Source organism: Anguilla rostrata, chromosome 2 (assembly GCF_018555375.3).
Source record: "Anguilla rostrata isolate EN2019 chromosome 2, ASM1855537v3, whole genome shotgun sequence".
Lineage (NCBI taxonomy): Eukaryota > Metazoa > Chordata > Actinopteri > Anguilliformes > Anguillidae > Anguilla > Anguilla rostrata.
The window spans coordinates 39,086,382-39,101,600 of NC_057934.1; the positions used below are offsets into that span (position 1 = coordinate 39,086,382).

The 15,219-nt window shown below is 40.1% G+C and overlaps 1 protein-coding gene across 1 annotated transcript; it reads right to left on the minus strand.

Moving 5' to 3' along the window:
- Nucleotides 1-6,317: 6,317 nt before the first annotated feature.
- On the minus strand, nucleotides 6,318-10,542 carry adprh (ADP-ribosylarginine hydrolase). The gene is made up of 8 exons (XM_064324622.1): nucleotides 10,186-10,542; nucleotides 9,849-9,963; nucleotides 9,057-9,165; nucleotides 8,818-8,916; nucleotides 8,407-8,512; nucleotides 7,831-8,097; nucleotides 6,848-7,062; nucleotides 6,318-6,699 (listed from the first exon to the last, which is right to left on the minus strand). Exons 1-8 carry the CDS (start codon nucleotides 10,260-10,262, stop codon nucleotides 6,551-6,553), a joined length of 1,137 nt encoding a protein of 378 aa, XP_064180692.1. The 5' UTR covers nucleotides 10,263-10,542; the 3' UTR covers nucleotides 6,318-6,550.
- Nucleotides 10,543-15,219: the final 4,677 nt, after the last annotated feature.

Consider the following 15,219-nt stretch of genomic DNA (forward strand, 5'->3'; position numbering starts at 1 on the left):
GCTCCCCTCTGTGTTTCAGCCTGCAGAATCAGAAACTGACAGTATCTCACAACCTTTTCACATCTGAAAACCTGTCCTCTCCCTTTCTCTCTTTACAAGTTATGCCCTACATAACTCATATATTAGGGAATTACTTAACTCATACACTCAATTTAATTAGTTTCAGCTTGGAATATCAGGATAAGAATATTAACCAATGAGCTTTGTAACAAACAGGGGTGCACCACAAAATTGTGGGCACTGTGTAAATTCAGTCTCTGTGGGCCCCCTTCCCAAAACAAACTTTTTAGTCCAGGCCTTTTAAGGCACCCCGATACCACCCCCCCTGCCCAAATTCATACAGTTTGTGATTAATTAAAATGCCCCAGTGACTACAATATGTGAGCATGGTTTTTACCAAGCAACACAGTTGTGGGGGAAAGCCCACTCACTTGTAGACAGAATAATTATGTGCTGTTGTTGCAATGTTGCGCTAGTTTGAGGAGCACTATTTGTTGGTCAGCGTGGACAAACCACATTGACCTACTAAGAATAACATATTCAACTCCACTTCGTTGTGTGGCAATAAAGTGGTGCTGCGATGCACTCGGTATCTCTAACAACATCTTTACCTCACCCGCTTTCTTCCTAAACAGGAAACCAGCCCAACGAGAGGAAATGTTCATTTATATTCCTTCAAACTGAAAAAAGCATATACAATATTTGTATAACATTTTAGTAAACGAGGACAGTCAGAAATGTGCCTGAACGGCTAACTCACTAAAACACAAACACGTCTCGAACAATGGCAGACGTAGGGAGAGCATTTCTTACAAACGCAGACAAAGGTAGGCTTTTCGGCCTAATGCAGAGACCTATATTGCAAGGATTTCAATTATATGCGTGAGGCAATAGAGGTGCTTAGGAGACCGCAGTGCTTCAGTTGCATTTCTCACTAGTGGGTGGATGATAAACAGTAATTCACTGGTTTCACAGACTGAGACTAAAAGTGAAACTTGAGTAAGTATTTGCCAAACAGCCCAAAGATGCATTCATCAATACTTGCTTATTGATATTGTATAATTTGTGATTTTGTGGGATTGTTGCAAACCTTCACAATGGACTGATATTCAACAGTCTCTAGTTTCTTTACATCCCAAAATAAACATTAGTATCATGAACACAGCCAACGAGCGGACTGTCTCTCTTCTCTCTCCGTTTACTCAACTCACTCACTAAAGACAACTCTTATGACTGCTGCTGTAAGTCAGAACTGTGCTAGCCTAGCTTTTCCAAAATAGTAACGCAGCATTCTTTAAATCTTGGCCCATCTCACCTGAACACCTGTTCTTATTAGCATAGCATCATTAGAACTAGAACGCATTGTCATTGTTCTGGTTATGCACTGCTGTGAAACACTATACTCAATTAAATTACATTTGTATAGTGTTTTACAGAGTTTTACACTGTCACAAAGAAGTTGTACAGGCAAACAGGAAATAAAAAAATTGGGCAAGACTGAACCTGAACTCACAAAAAACCAGCAAGTAAAGAAAGCACTCAAATAATAAATAAACTCCTGAGCAGATGTGGGGCCAAGTCACTTCCTGTGTAGTTCTAACAATGATAGAATTGTGCAGCAAGAGGACATGCTCTATGCCTCAGTGCACCAATTCTTCAAAAAAGCAACCCAGCTTTCAGTTTTCTAAGACATACTTCAGAAGGAAAAGTAGGTGCAACAGGTTGAGGATGTAAATCCTATTTCAGTCTAAAGGTGACACTCAAAGTGTAAATTATGTCCTTTGCGGGAAGACAGAATTTTACCCATACTGATTGTCACGGATATGGAGATGATGGAGACCTACAATTTCTAATGATTTTATAAAAGTGATTGGTTTTATTAAGTCAAGCGACCAGTAAGTGTACAATCACTCAGTATTTATACGCACAAATGTTGACATAAAAAATAATCTGTTTAGTTAGCAAGTTAGAGTATCAGTTTCTATTAGCATAATACTTCCATATCCATAAAATACAGATTAACTGTTTGGGATTGGCGAATGTTTACCACATAATGCATAGTGATTGATAGTTGGAATAGGAAAAGTGCATAAAAATGATGACTCCAGTTCTCTGACATATCCATGTAATTCAGTTGGCTACGGGCCATAAATTCAAATCAAGAAAAATTCTAGCTTAACTAAATCCATATCAGACACACATTTGTTTATATGTAATGAATATCAGAGTCGCAATCAACAGGGAGAGTTGTATGGGACATTGAAGCAAAGGAATTCAAGTTCCATCTTAATTGTGGCCATTTATTTAGCTTTAATATGATGTTTAAATTCCCATGAATGCCTACTGCCATTGTTATCCCTGAAATTGTAATGTATCCACGCCATAAAAGCCAATATATTGTACTGTGAGTTAATCACTATGCAGCAGTAAACTTCCATAGAACACACTGCATACTAGTGCTGTAGTCGAGACCACCTAATCCGAGACCGAGTCAAGACCAAGCCCGAAAGGGGGTGAGACCAAGACCAAGACCAAGACCGAAGGGGGGTGAGACCAAGACCGAAGGGGGGCGAGACCGAGACCAAGACCAAGACCGAAGGGGGGCGAGACCGAGACCAAGACCAAGACCGAAGGGGGGTGAGACCAAGACCAAGACCGAAGGGGGGCGAGACCGAGACCAAGACCAAGACCGAAGGGGGGTGAGACCAAGACCAAGACCGAAGGGGGGCGAGACCGAGACCAAGACCAAGACCGAAGGGGGGTGAGACCAAGACCAAGACCGAAGGGGGGCGAGACCGAGACCAAGACCGAAGGGGGGCGAGACCGAGACCAAGACCGAAGGGGGGTGAGACCAAGACCAAGACCAAAGGGGGCGAGACCGAGACCAAGACCAAGACCGAAGGGGGTGAGACCAAGACCAAGACCGAAGGGGGCGAGACCGAGACCAAGACCAAGACCGAAGGGGGTGAGACCGAGACCAAGACCGAAGGGGGCGAGACCAAGACCAAGACCGAAGGGGGCGAGACCGAGACCAAGACCGAAGGGGGGCGAGACCGAGACCAAGACCGAAGGGGGTGAGACCAAGACCAAGACCGAAGGGGGGCGAGACCGAGACCAAGACCAAGACCGAAGGGGGGCGAGACCGAGACCAAGACCGAAGGGGGGCGAGACCGAGACCAAGAAGACCAAGACCAAGACCGAGGGGGGGGGGGGGAGGAACCCTGGATCTGTATGTGAGAGTATGCTGTTAATAAACAGAAACATTTGTTTATAGTAGTTATATTAAACATATATATTTATTTGAAATTTAAATTTTCAACAAAATTTTGAAACAAGTTTAAATTTAAATTTGTTTACATTACATTACATTACATTATAGATTCTTAGCAGACGCTCTTATCCAGAGCGACTTACAACAAGTGCATTACAAAACTCAGAGACAAGCGCTTTACAACATTCCTGCAAGAGAGCTACAATAGGTATAACTTTGCAAAGTGTGAATTGTACCCTTTTTTTTTTTTTTTTTTTTTTTTTAATATATATAAATTCCCACCCCCCACCCACCTAGTTGTAGTTTACCATTGGCCTGCAGTAAAAAATAAAAAATAATTTAACAATAGAACAGAATGTAAGAACAATTTAACAAAAATATTTTAATGTCTATAATGGTGCTTGCCTAAGTGAAAAGATTTAGATTTAGTTTAACTATTTTTCCATTGTGAAGTAGCTCTTAGTTTGGTAAACTAGTTTTAGAGTAGTTTCCTCAACACTGTTGAAAGGTGAGTCTCTAATCAACCAAAATACAGATTTTACTAGATTAAATGTGTTTCAGTTGGCTGCGTGACATCTGTCCCTTGCCCTGCCTTGTACTCCAAGAACCTGAAATACAGGCAGGAAGAATCTATATGATTGTTGGTAATATGAACATCAATCACATCAAAAGAGCAATCTTAATCATAATGTATAACAGGATACTCAACTTTATTGGCAGGAAGGCCACTTTGAAAAATGTATTTTATGTCGGGGGCCAGAGTATAGTGACTAGAGTATAGTGTATGCGCGCTTGTTTTTGTGCTGCGTATTTGTAGACCCAAATTGTGACTTTATGGTGATTCTGTGGTTCAGTATATAAATGACGATACTTAAATTGCAGCTCATCGATTTTTTTCCTCGTCAAAATGTCTCTAGGTCTCTAGTTTCATATGATACCCATATATTCGCCCTAGCGTTAAAACTGAGCTCGTTAGACCCTCCAGAAGACGGCGATACGCTCATCTTCAGAGGGTTCAAATCAAATATGGTTTTGGAAATTTTAAGTGACATTGATAAATGACCTCGTGGGCCACTGAGAAATGCTTCTTTCATATTTTGTATTGTGGGGACAAATGCGCGTGTTCTAAATATTGAGGGGGACATATCCCCTGCGTCCCCCCAAAATCTACACCACTATATCAATACATATAATATGTATTGATATAGTGGTGTAGCTAAGTAGACTATTTAGCAATTAGCTAGCTACTAGCGCTAGCCAGCGCTACGCTACCACCATCGACACAACGCACACAGCACTCACTCACGGTATGTACTTATTATACCTAGCCACCTCTACAGCATTTTCAGTAATACGGGAATATGCACCTGAAATCCTCTATGGAAAGCAACCTCACAGCGATCTTATCTACGATCAGTAGGTAATGTTGTGCTTCACTTTGGGATGTTTATTCCGCTGGAAAAGAGAGAGACAACTTTTTTTTTTTTTTTTAATTTTTTAAGTCAGTGACATTTACTTCTGACGTCTACAACGGCGATCGCGACCACAACATTTATTTTGCATTTTTTGTATAGCTATTTTCGTTGATGAAATTGCATTTATTATTATTATTATTATTATTATTTATTGGTAAAAACATTTACTTCATATCCAGGGAGGTAGCCAACTACTTGAAAGTTAGATCACATGTGCAGCCGTTTACTAATAGGACTGCATTTCAGGCTGGAAAATAGCCTGTTAAACGAGAGAAATTGCTGAGTTGTCTTAGAATCTTTATCGCAACAGAAACGGATGCTGTAACGAAACGTTAACCACGTCACAATGGATATAACAGCTGTTTTAGAATGTCATTGCGTCACCCGGACCATTTTTGCAGCCCAGATAAAAATTGGCATGACAGCCACAACAGCATATTGTCTATTGTCACTGTAGTTGTGGTTTCGGCCGGTCTCGACCTAAAATTCCGAGTCCTCTCTCTCCGAGACCGCGACAAGACCGAATAAAAATGCAGTCGAGACCGAGACGATCAAAATATGGTGTGTGGGTTGTCTGCCTTACAAACATTTTAACATGCGGCCCTGAATAGTGTAAAAAAAAGGTTAGTGCACTCCACACGAGGAGAGCAAGGTCCAAAGAATTCCAAGACCTGGTTAAGAACAAACTAAACGTCATTGGATATTGCTGTTTTCAAAAGCAAATTCAGTTTGAAATTTACAATCCATTTGCTTGATTAATAAGTCTTATTTGAGTGCTCAAACAAATGTGTTCTTTTTTCCATCATTTGTATGCAATATGCACCCATAGACCTCTCGCTGGGTCCCAGCCTCAGTCCTGTGGCCCTCCTGTGTATGCTGATTTTTGTTTGAACCACAATTACAAGCCCAGAATTTTAACAAGCTGCTAATTTTTTTCAATTAGGTGCTTTTCACATTAGAGGGATTGTTTACCCTAAAACACATTATGTCAGAAATAGAGATACATGCCATATAGAAGAAATGTCCTATCCCTACAATGTGCTTATTGTGCTATACTGCAATTTCATTAAAAGAAAAAAATCAATAGACTCCTGGTAAAAGTGAGGACACATGGCCACTAAACTAACCATTTGGCAGATAATGCAGAATTCGAAGGCAAAACAAAGGATAATGAGCCAAACCTGCATTGTGTTAATATGTTTAAAGAAAACATTATGAAGGAATTTAAACATAGCCTTTTGATTCACCCCAGTCTTTAATTTGATCAGTTAAAAATGTTTAATGCAGTTGTTTGCAATATAGCACAATAATCACAATGTGAACATTGTGGGATGTTTTTTGTAAATGGCATGCATAGCTATTTCTGACATAATATGGCTTGAGGGCAAATAATCCCTCTAAACAGGAAAAACACCAAATTAAGAAAAATTTACAACCTGTTAAAATTCTGGGATAGCAACTGTGGTTGGAACGAAAACCAGTGGCCCCAAGACAGAGGTTGGGAACTAGAAAGTTAGAGATGCTGCATGAAAAATGTAACAAAATTGTACAATGAACAAAAGATGTCATGATAACAGAAAGCGGCAGGACACGTTTATTGTGGCTTCTACTTTTAAGTCTGATATCAAATATCACCATTACTGATTAGACTGTTAACAGTAAATAAAATCTGGCACAGTGAAGCTTGTTAATCTCATTGTATAGTAAAATACTGTACTTTAATTCTATGGAATTCGAGTCAGTGCATTATTTAAATTAAATTTTAACTCAGTGCATTAATAGATATGTCCACAGGCCCTTTCTGTCAGTGTGAAAGTGCATACAGTTTCTCAGCACTGCTCTCCAGCCTGTTCCTGTACTCCAGGTCACGGTAGTTACACTCAGGAACTCCCTCAGTACCATAGAGCAGACCCCAGCAGCAGCATGCAATCACTGCAGTGCTGTCGCTGTCACCTACAGAAACGGGGGAGAGACAATGAGATTAGGAGCATGAAGCAGCAAAACTAGGAATTTTGAGTTTAGTGGCTTTTACCAATATGTCATTTTCATTTGAATTTCAAAGAGAAGCTAAACACAGAAGATTGAAAAGGTGAAATCGGACCTCCATGAAAACCTGCCCGACTCATGAGTTCTCCCCAGTCAGGCCCCGCCCCCAGCAATGAGTCCAGGGCAATCATAGGAGCATCGTGTCCGCTGCGGCCCGCCCACCCAGACAGGCTAAAGCTCTTGTAGGCCAGGTCTCTCTCGGCTGGCCCATAGGGATGTGGCCAGGATACAGGCCCCACCCCTGAGGAGAGACCCCTCTCAGCAAGGTACCTGATAAAGAGACAGAGGGGAGGGACTGAAAGATAGCAGGAGAGGTACTCGTCTGTTTCTTCTTTTAGTCCAATTGCTAATGTTAACACAAAACTGATATTGCAAATACAGGTACTGCTACACAACATACGGCCTTAAATGGAATATGCCTTTGATCACTTGATCCATGGGCTGAGCCCATAAGGTCCACCCCTTAGTCAGTTATCTGGCTATTATAACAATGCAAATGATGCATAAATTATATGTGACTGACAGACACTCCTTCCGCAGTGTTAAGGAGAGTATATGGTTGAGATGTGGTGAGCATGCTTTGCGCTCATGAAGCAATGGTGCCCAATCATGTGTCATGGAGGGCCAAGAGTATGCAGGTTCTCATTCCAGCCAATCACTTCACCTGCTGATTTCACTCATTGGTTCCCTCCACTCTGGTGAAAGGTCAGTTAATTAGTGAAATCAGCAGGTGTAGGAATTGACTGGAATGAAACCCTGCATATTCTCTGCCCTCCATGGCACATGATTGGGCACCACTGACATGGAGGATTGGCGCCCGATTGACGTAAGGCAACACAACTGCTACCACTAGAAATAAGTACAAGAAACAAAAAATACTTTTCTTTGAAAATCAACATGCACTTTCAAACTGATCACTAATTAAAGTATCAGTCTAAAATAGCAGGTCCTGCACTTCGTTTTTTTAAGGCTGTATCTGACTTTTATTTTATATTTTACGTCCTTTACCTGTATCTTCAATCCTTTCCTTTTTCTTACCATTCCCATTTCTCAGTGAAGTATCCCCAGTCTCTCTTTGTCTCCTCCACTGCATAGCCCTGTGACAAAACAAAACTCTTTGCAACTGGGCAGGCCTCCTTCACCAGTCCCACCCCCCAGCTCATGATTGGCCGGCGTTGGACAGCATACGAGGTGAAAAGCGCAGATGCGACAGCACCCAAGAAGCCAGTGGGATGAGGGTGGGTCATCCTTCCAGTTTCCACAGCAACAGCAACTAGAGATTGGAGCTGGTCTGGGTGAGGATACCTACAGAGTGGGAGAGAATTAAAGCCAATTAGCAACTAATTAGCTTTTTAAACTCCTCTGTACTGTTGCTTCAGTATCATGAGGTGTGCTTTTGGTTTTCATGAAGAACCACAAATCGTTTCTTAAATGGCTAACAGGGCAAGAGGGGAAAAAAATCCATTGGCTACAATTCTTTTCAACAAAGAGTAAAGATTGGAGATGGTCTAGATGACAATGTCTATAGAGAGAGAGTGTGAAGAAGAAGAAAGGTCAGACAAAAATAGAACATAGATAAAGTGCACAAAACCATTCAAACAAGTTTTCTCTTACCTCAAACCAATACACATAGACCTCATGGCAGCCCCACAACCTGTCCCCTCTGGGTTATAGGGCACCCTGTAGCCACCTTCACATCCTGGTCTCAACTGGGACACCCCTGGATAAAGGGAGGAGGAATGCTGTGTATACGAACTGAACAACAAGATCTGTAGTTGGGTCCTTAGTAAGTGATGTCAATCCCTGAGAGGTGAAAAGTGGTGGCTAGCTCCCAAGACGGAGGCATGTACATTTAGATGAATGGCCTCACACATTTTTCAGGACTGTAGTTTGGTGTGCAGGAATCCTTCTCATTGGATCTTGTCTGCTTTGTGTATGTAGTATAGGAGAGGGCTGATATAGTCAGCATGTACACACTGAACTGTAACTTACAGTGCTTGGCATAAACTCAGAATTCTTTCTTACCTAAAATGCTTGAAGGTCCTGGCTTCCTGCCCTCCATGTCTTTCATTGCTTCTGTGTAGCGAAACGCCACATCGTGCAAAAGCTCTTCCCCCTCCTTTCCTGAAAAATGGTACAAGAAACCTGCGGCTATCCAGGATTGCAGGGTGGACTTTGAATGCAGGTTTATGTATAACCATACAAACTGATCTCTGTGAATAAATGTGAAGACATTTAACACTTACAGGTTGATTCTGACTCACCAGTCGCAAGAGCCTCTGCAGTTGCTAGGTGTAAAACGGTGTCATCACTAACCGGCCAATCGGGAAGTTCAACAGCAATATTCTCAACCCCACCAAGCTCTTGAAGCTCCTGAGAATATGAATGCTATTATCATCACTATATTATTAGTACCATTTTTTAAATGGAGAGCAGCAGGGCTTAAATTGCGCATGTGATTGAAATGCATTGACAGGGGCTCTACTCCCAGCTCTCAGCGAAATCATTAGCTCTTATAGCAGTGATGGGCTCATCATATAAACTTAATCACACGCAGCAAAAAACATAAATTTACCACTGTCATTCATAAACACTTAATGATGCTTGGAGTTCTATGAATGCATTTTATGTGCAACATTCATAGGTCTGTGATCTTCAGGCCAGGTCAATCCCAGGTGGAGATACAATGCATGCAAGAATATTGTTTTGGTTTTATGTGACATATTTAAAAATACCAAAAACATTCATAACATTCAGTGTAACTGTCAAGCTTTTGTGAGTTAATGTTAATGTAGATTTAATTATCCAATGTCTTTTCATGTGCACCGTTCACATTTCTACTTCATAATTTAAACAAATTGATCTATGTATCAGATGTACTTTATTCTGTTTTCTGAAGAAATTTTTTAGACATCAGAATTCAGGAAATCTATAACCTTTGTGACTGCAGAAAACACCGTCATGTTCTCAGTTGCATCAAATTGTTCGTTTAATTTGACCCTTATTTGAGCGGCCTTTTTTATTTAACAGAATGTTGCACAGTTCCGTGCACATACCTTATGAATCGCTGGCCCTGATTCGTTGTACTCCCACAACTGGTTCCGGTAACCCAAAGCATCACCAACCCCACTCAGCAACATGGCTGCCTTATAATGCTGGAGAGAGTGAGAACTGAACAGGGTTTAAAAAGCACAGATTTGTTTGGTCAGTACTGGGATACGTTAAGACATTAAGCACATGCAAAACATTGTGGAACTGGCGTAATGCACTGCAACAGTGCAACGCCAAATCTCTTTACATGAAATATACAACTGCTTTGACCATGACAACAAAGCAGTGTCATTTTATTGCATGGTTCGTATAAATGAACAAGAAATTGCAGTTGCTTCTCACCGGTCCATCGCTGCTCTGCTCCCCTCGAGTGTAACTTCTGACCCAGGCAACACCGCTAGCTGGCAGCGTGGCTTCATAAAACTTCTAGAGACCACGGCCCCTTTCTTTGTTTGTCTATTTGTAAATAACTGTATTTAATCACGGACAGTTAAAATATGCAGCCACTATTTCACTAAGAAGTCTTTATTGATATCCAGGTGGTATGATCCAGGCTTTTCGATTAGTTAATTCGCGATATTGGATTTTTCGCCTAGTCAGCAAACTGCCTGTTCCCAGTTCCAACTGTCCCAATTTTAGCCTGGGCTGACTAGCGTATCCACTGTCACTCCAAGACGCCTACCGGTATTGAAATGTTTGCTCCAAACATTCGCCTTCTTAAATTACGCGTCAGAACCTTACGCTTACATTAAAACTAGTGTTAATAAAAATATTTGCAGGACTTATTTTCAAATCATTAATGGCAAATTTAAAGAATGACAAGATTGAACGGTTACTTTAATAAGTAGCTTAGGCTGCTGATTATAATAATTTATTCATGATTTTTTTTTTAAATATTTGAGAACTTTCGAAGTTTTAATAATATAACGCGGTTATACATTACGCAGATAATATTATTTTAAAGTAATAATCTCGAAGATTTTCATAAAAATAAATGTCTGTTAAGTCTATCGCCGAATTAGGTAACACAATGGTGATTGAGCCTATTATTATTATTATTATTATTATTATTATTATTAAAGAACTGTGTGTCCGTGGCGACATTCCCGGGAAAAAATCACAAGCGGCGCATAGTTAGTGGCGCGTTTTCCATCACCCATCAGTGGTTGGTCCGCCAGGGAGGGTAGGCGGAGCTAACGCAACAGGCTGGCTCTTCAACTCACTTGTGTGTGAGCGGCGTACTGTTTTTTCCGGTGTCTGCTAGCGTTACAATAACAGAGAGGGGGGTTTTTGTGTAACATGAGAGGTCATATATGTAGATTTCGTATTACATTTGATGACAATATAACGTTAATAAATTACATAGCTATTTGCACAGCTAACGCTAGCTACCGGACCATGTCAAGAAAGACAACATTACAGTTCAGACAACGTTGCGCACAGTATCCATCTCTCATATCAGGTAACGTTGCGTTAGCTAGCTAGCTAGCTAGCTAATGTAATTAACACAATCTAACGTCAGCTAACAATTAGAAAAAACGCTAGCTAACGCTACCGACCGGTACCGACCTCGCAAACCGTCTCTCGAATGCAATGCTACCTTGTTTCAACGTTGCAATGTAGCTAACTAAAGGCCAGTTCAGATCAATGATTCGCAACGAGACTGGATGCAACTTACAAAATTCCAAGACGTCTGATTATAAACGTTCTAAAACTGCACTAGGCGATTTGACAAGGTGAGTCTTTTGAGACCCCAGGGCAGGCAATGGCTCTGCTACGAACCAGTTCCCACCGCTGCAATTTTCTCTGCAACATTCTAAAACCGTTTCCTCTCGTTGCCAATCATTGATCTGAACTCGCCTTAACGTTACTGTTATTTACATTGCCTTCAAGTTCATCATTATAATGCTCGGAATAAAGCCGGGGTATAGGTGGAGCAGAGCTGGGTCTGATTTCTGTGTAAAGATGTCAGAAAACTAAATAAAAGAATACGGCAGTATGGATTATCATTGTTATTATTTTATTACGCTTCCTCACATGTTCATTCAGCCTTGATGCCATTTTTTGATGAAATCTCCTATGTTTTTGTTTTATTCTTCTTGTTCTGATTGCTATTTTAACACCCAGCTCAGCTTTATTCTCGAACAGTTTAGCTAGCAAAACCAGAAACACCAGGGGTAACATTTTGCAAGGCAGTTGTTTCAAAAATGTCACAACAATCATTCACGAAAAAGACTGCTTATTGTGCACGAGATACATAATTCCACGAACCACAGCGAATCCCGCGAATTTTTCTCTGCAGTGTAAAAAGATGTTCATACCGGGCAAAAGGTGGATAAAGAACGTTTGTGGAAATTGATTATCACTAATTCTACCCCAGGTCTGCTACAGCATTTTAACCCGGCTCGGCAATGTAAAGACAGCTTAAGTTAGCCTAATGTTAGACAACGAATGAGTATGTACATAACGTTACTTTTATAACAACCATTTTTTATTCAGTAAATAGTGTTACAGTTGTGTATAGTATACAGGTGCAAACTGACTGACGTCACACAGGCGACACTGGTTGGATCCGGTTGGATCTATGGTAAGTGAGGTCCAAAAACACACCTGCGATTACCGCTTCTCGCCATTGGTACCGCCAAAGAGAACGAAACGGAAATCTTCGAGAACTTTAACTATAATCTATAATTAGACTATTAACTATAATTATTTAAAATCCGATATCAACAGGGAGGCAATGCAAATTCTATAACGAAAAGTGATTTAGGCCCCTCCCATTGTGTTTGTTTATTTCTGGAAAAAATTGCTGGAAAAACCTGAATGCAAAATGTGGCCTGAAATATTACATACATTAATAGATATTTATATTTAGATTGTACTTTCAATACCCCCAGAACTTGCTGACGAATCTTCTTCAAGGTTTCCAATTCCAAGGTTTCCAATTCTGCCACAGTTTTTACTGCGTTTTTACAGCCATTACTGCAGTTATTATGGCTGTGTATTAAAGGTGTTAATTGTAAGTGACAGATGCCCCCCTGACAGGTGAAGTGCTTCTTTCTTTTTTTTCTTTTTACGGTTCTTAGGATTTCTTAGAATTTACAGTTCTTAGAATTTAAGTGATGCAAGTACATGGTTACTTGCATCAGACTCATTTAATATTCTGTTTATGTCCATATCTGGGTTCTCCTTTTTTATGCCCCATATCGTCCCCCTAGCCTATCTTCCTCATCTCCTTTCTCTTCTAGAAATGCAAACATTTCCATTTGCACTAAAATATCCTATTTTGAGATCTACAATTCAATTTTTCAAATGAAAACCCACTCATACAATGACCCAACAGCCAGTCAGCCACCCTTATTTATATGTAACATCCTATTGTAACTGGTATCCAAACAGAGCATATCTTTGGACTCCATAGATCCATCTCAAGTTCTTCTTCATCTTGAAGGTACATTTCCACCGCAAGAAAACAAGGTGTAAATATGTGAAGGACTGGTTGTATATACAAATGATAACCGAAGTACACTGCCTGGCCTGCTAATACTGTGACATTGTAGTCAGCATGTTCAGTGATACAAACAACACAGTACAGATATTTTTATTTTTAATGTGATTTGTATATATGTGACTAGAGAAACACAAACAAACCCATGTTAATTTAAAGTTGGATAAATTATTTCATTATTTTGAGGACAAAATTTTTTTTAAGGTGGAATAACATAGATATGAATGACAATAAATTAATGTTTGGGTCATAATTCGACACATAAACATATCAAAATCAAAGAAATAAATGAATTAAAAAGAACCAAATGTAAGAACCTGACATTAACAAGTAATATTTGACGAATTATGAATATCCATGTTCTGTTCTGCAAGTCTTTCGTCATGGCTGCTTAATATGCCCCCTTTCCCCATCTTGGCTGTAATAAAACAGTATTTATTACACTGCCCTATCATTTATCTGTTCCCTTCGGCAGCTGTTGCCCGAGTATGACCCTTTCTTCTCTCCACTGAAATCATGCCATGGATTCTCTTCAGAATACTAAAATGAGGCCTCTCCACTGTAATTTCTAACTTGATTTCAAAAGCGGAAACAGATTCCCTTAAAATTAATTAAAATTCACTTCCAGAAAATACTGTGCAAATATTTCACTAGTGATAACCAATTATATTAATTTTGTGAACCAGATCAAAATAAATAAAAAGCAGTAGTGGCTGGCAAATATTTTTTTAGGCCATTGCTAGCCACCCACTCCAACCCACTCAAACTGCCAGAGGACATTGCGGCAATGAGGTGCCCTACATTGGTTTGGTTTTTATGTTTGACGTGTGCATTTGTTCCATACATTGCAAGAAACCATTGGTTGAGAGAACAAAAAAGACTACAAAATGACTCGCTGTGTTTGAAGGTGAAGCCTGAGAATCCAGACGGCTGAGAGAAAACTGAGCAATTAGTCCACATCTGCTAAGACAAACCTAACAGATGCAATCTGCAGGCTGTGAATTGTGTCTGAGAAGTACTAGATTCCGACATCAGCACAAGCATTATGAATTATCAAGTGTACAGCAGGACAAAAAGTGCAGAGATGACAAAAGTTGGTCAAGCTGAGAGCAAAGTCAAGAATGGATGGAAGCTCAGAGAACCGAGAACAGAGAAAAGCAATACCAAGTGAGGAATAAGGTATGAATGCTGGAAAAGGATGGTGGAATTGGTGAACGGTAGTTTAAGATTTTTTTGAGACAAAGAAACTGAGGCTGAAGCCTTCAATAATGGTCACAGTGTCGCAGCAAGATAAAAACAGCAGAGATTTTGTGATATTTTGTTCAGTCTTCAGCTTTCTTTTGTTTTGGGATTTTTGTGCAGCCAGGTTTCTTGTTACAAACTATCTGTTAACATCTTGCCTTTGCAGCTCACTAGTTTTACAAAAAAACGGAATGATCAGACTTAAAAAATAAATTACAGATAACTCGTAAACTCTTTTCCCATTCCATATTGGCACACTCCCTTTGCCCATTTCATTATTTCTGCATAAACAGAACACAATTTATGTTGTGAACACCATTATACTCAATTTTCCTATAGTTTTATTTAATTTAATCACCAGTAAAAGTATTGCGTGGAATATTAAATGGGTTGCAATATATCAAAACCTAAAGCTCACAAAGATTGAGCAGAGGCTGACTTATATTGGAACTGTGTTAAATGTTTGCAGGTCTAAGTTGAATAATGACAATGCACCCTCCATTAGTATATTGATTATTCAGCCTGAAAAATTTCAAACATGACCGTTCCCCTTGTTTCCTGCCCCGCCCCCCAGCACCGTCTGCTCTCCCTGATCTTATACAAGGAATGGAGACCAGAAAAATGTG

Excerpts from the sequence above, each read along its gene's own strand:
- adprh (XM_064324622.1), bottom strand. The coding sequence starts at position 10,262 with ATGAAGCCACGCTGCCAGCTAGCGGTGTTGCCTGGGTCAGAAGTTACA. Across the intron at positions 8,513-8,817 it reads AGGACCTTCAAGCATTTTAG|GGGTGTCCCAGTTGAGACCA; the intron begins GTAAGAAAGAAT and ends CCCTTTATCCAG. Across the intron at positions 8,098-8,406 it reads TCTATGTGTATTGGTTTGAG|GTATCCTCACCCAGACCAGC; the intron begins GTAAGAGAAAAC and ends CCCACTCTGTAG.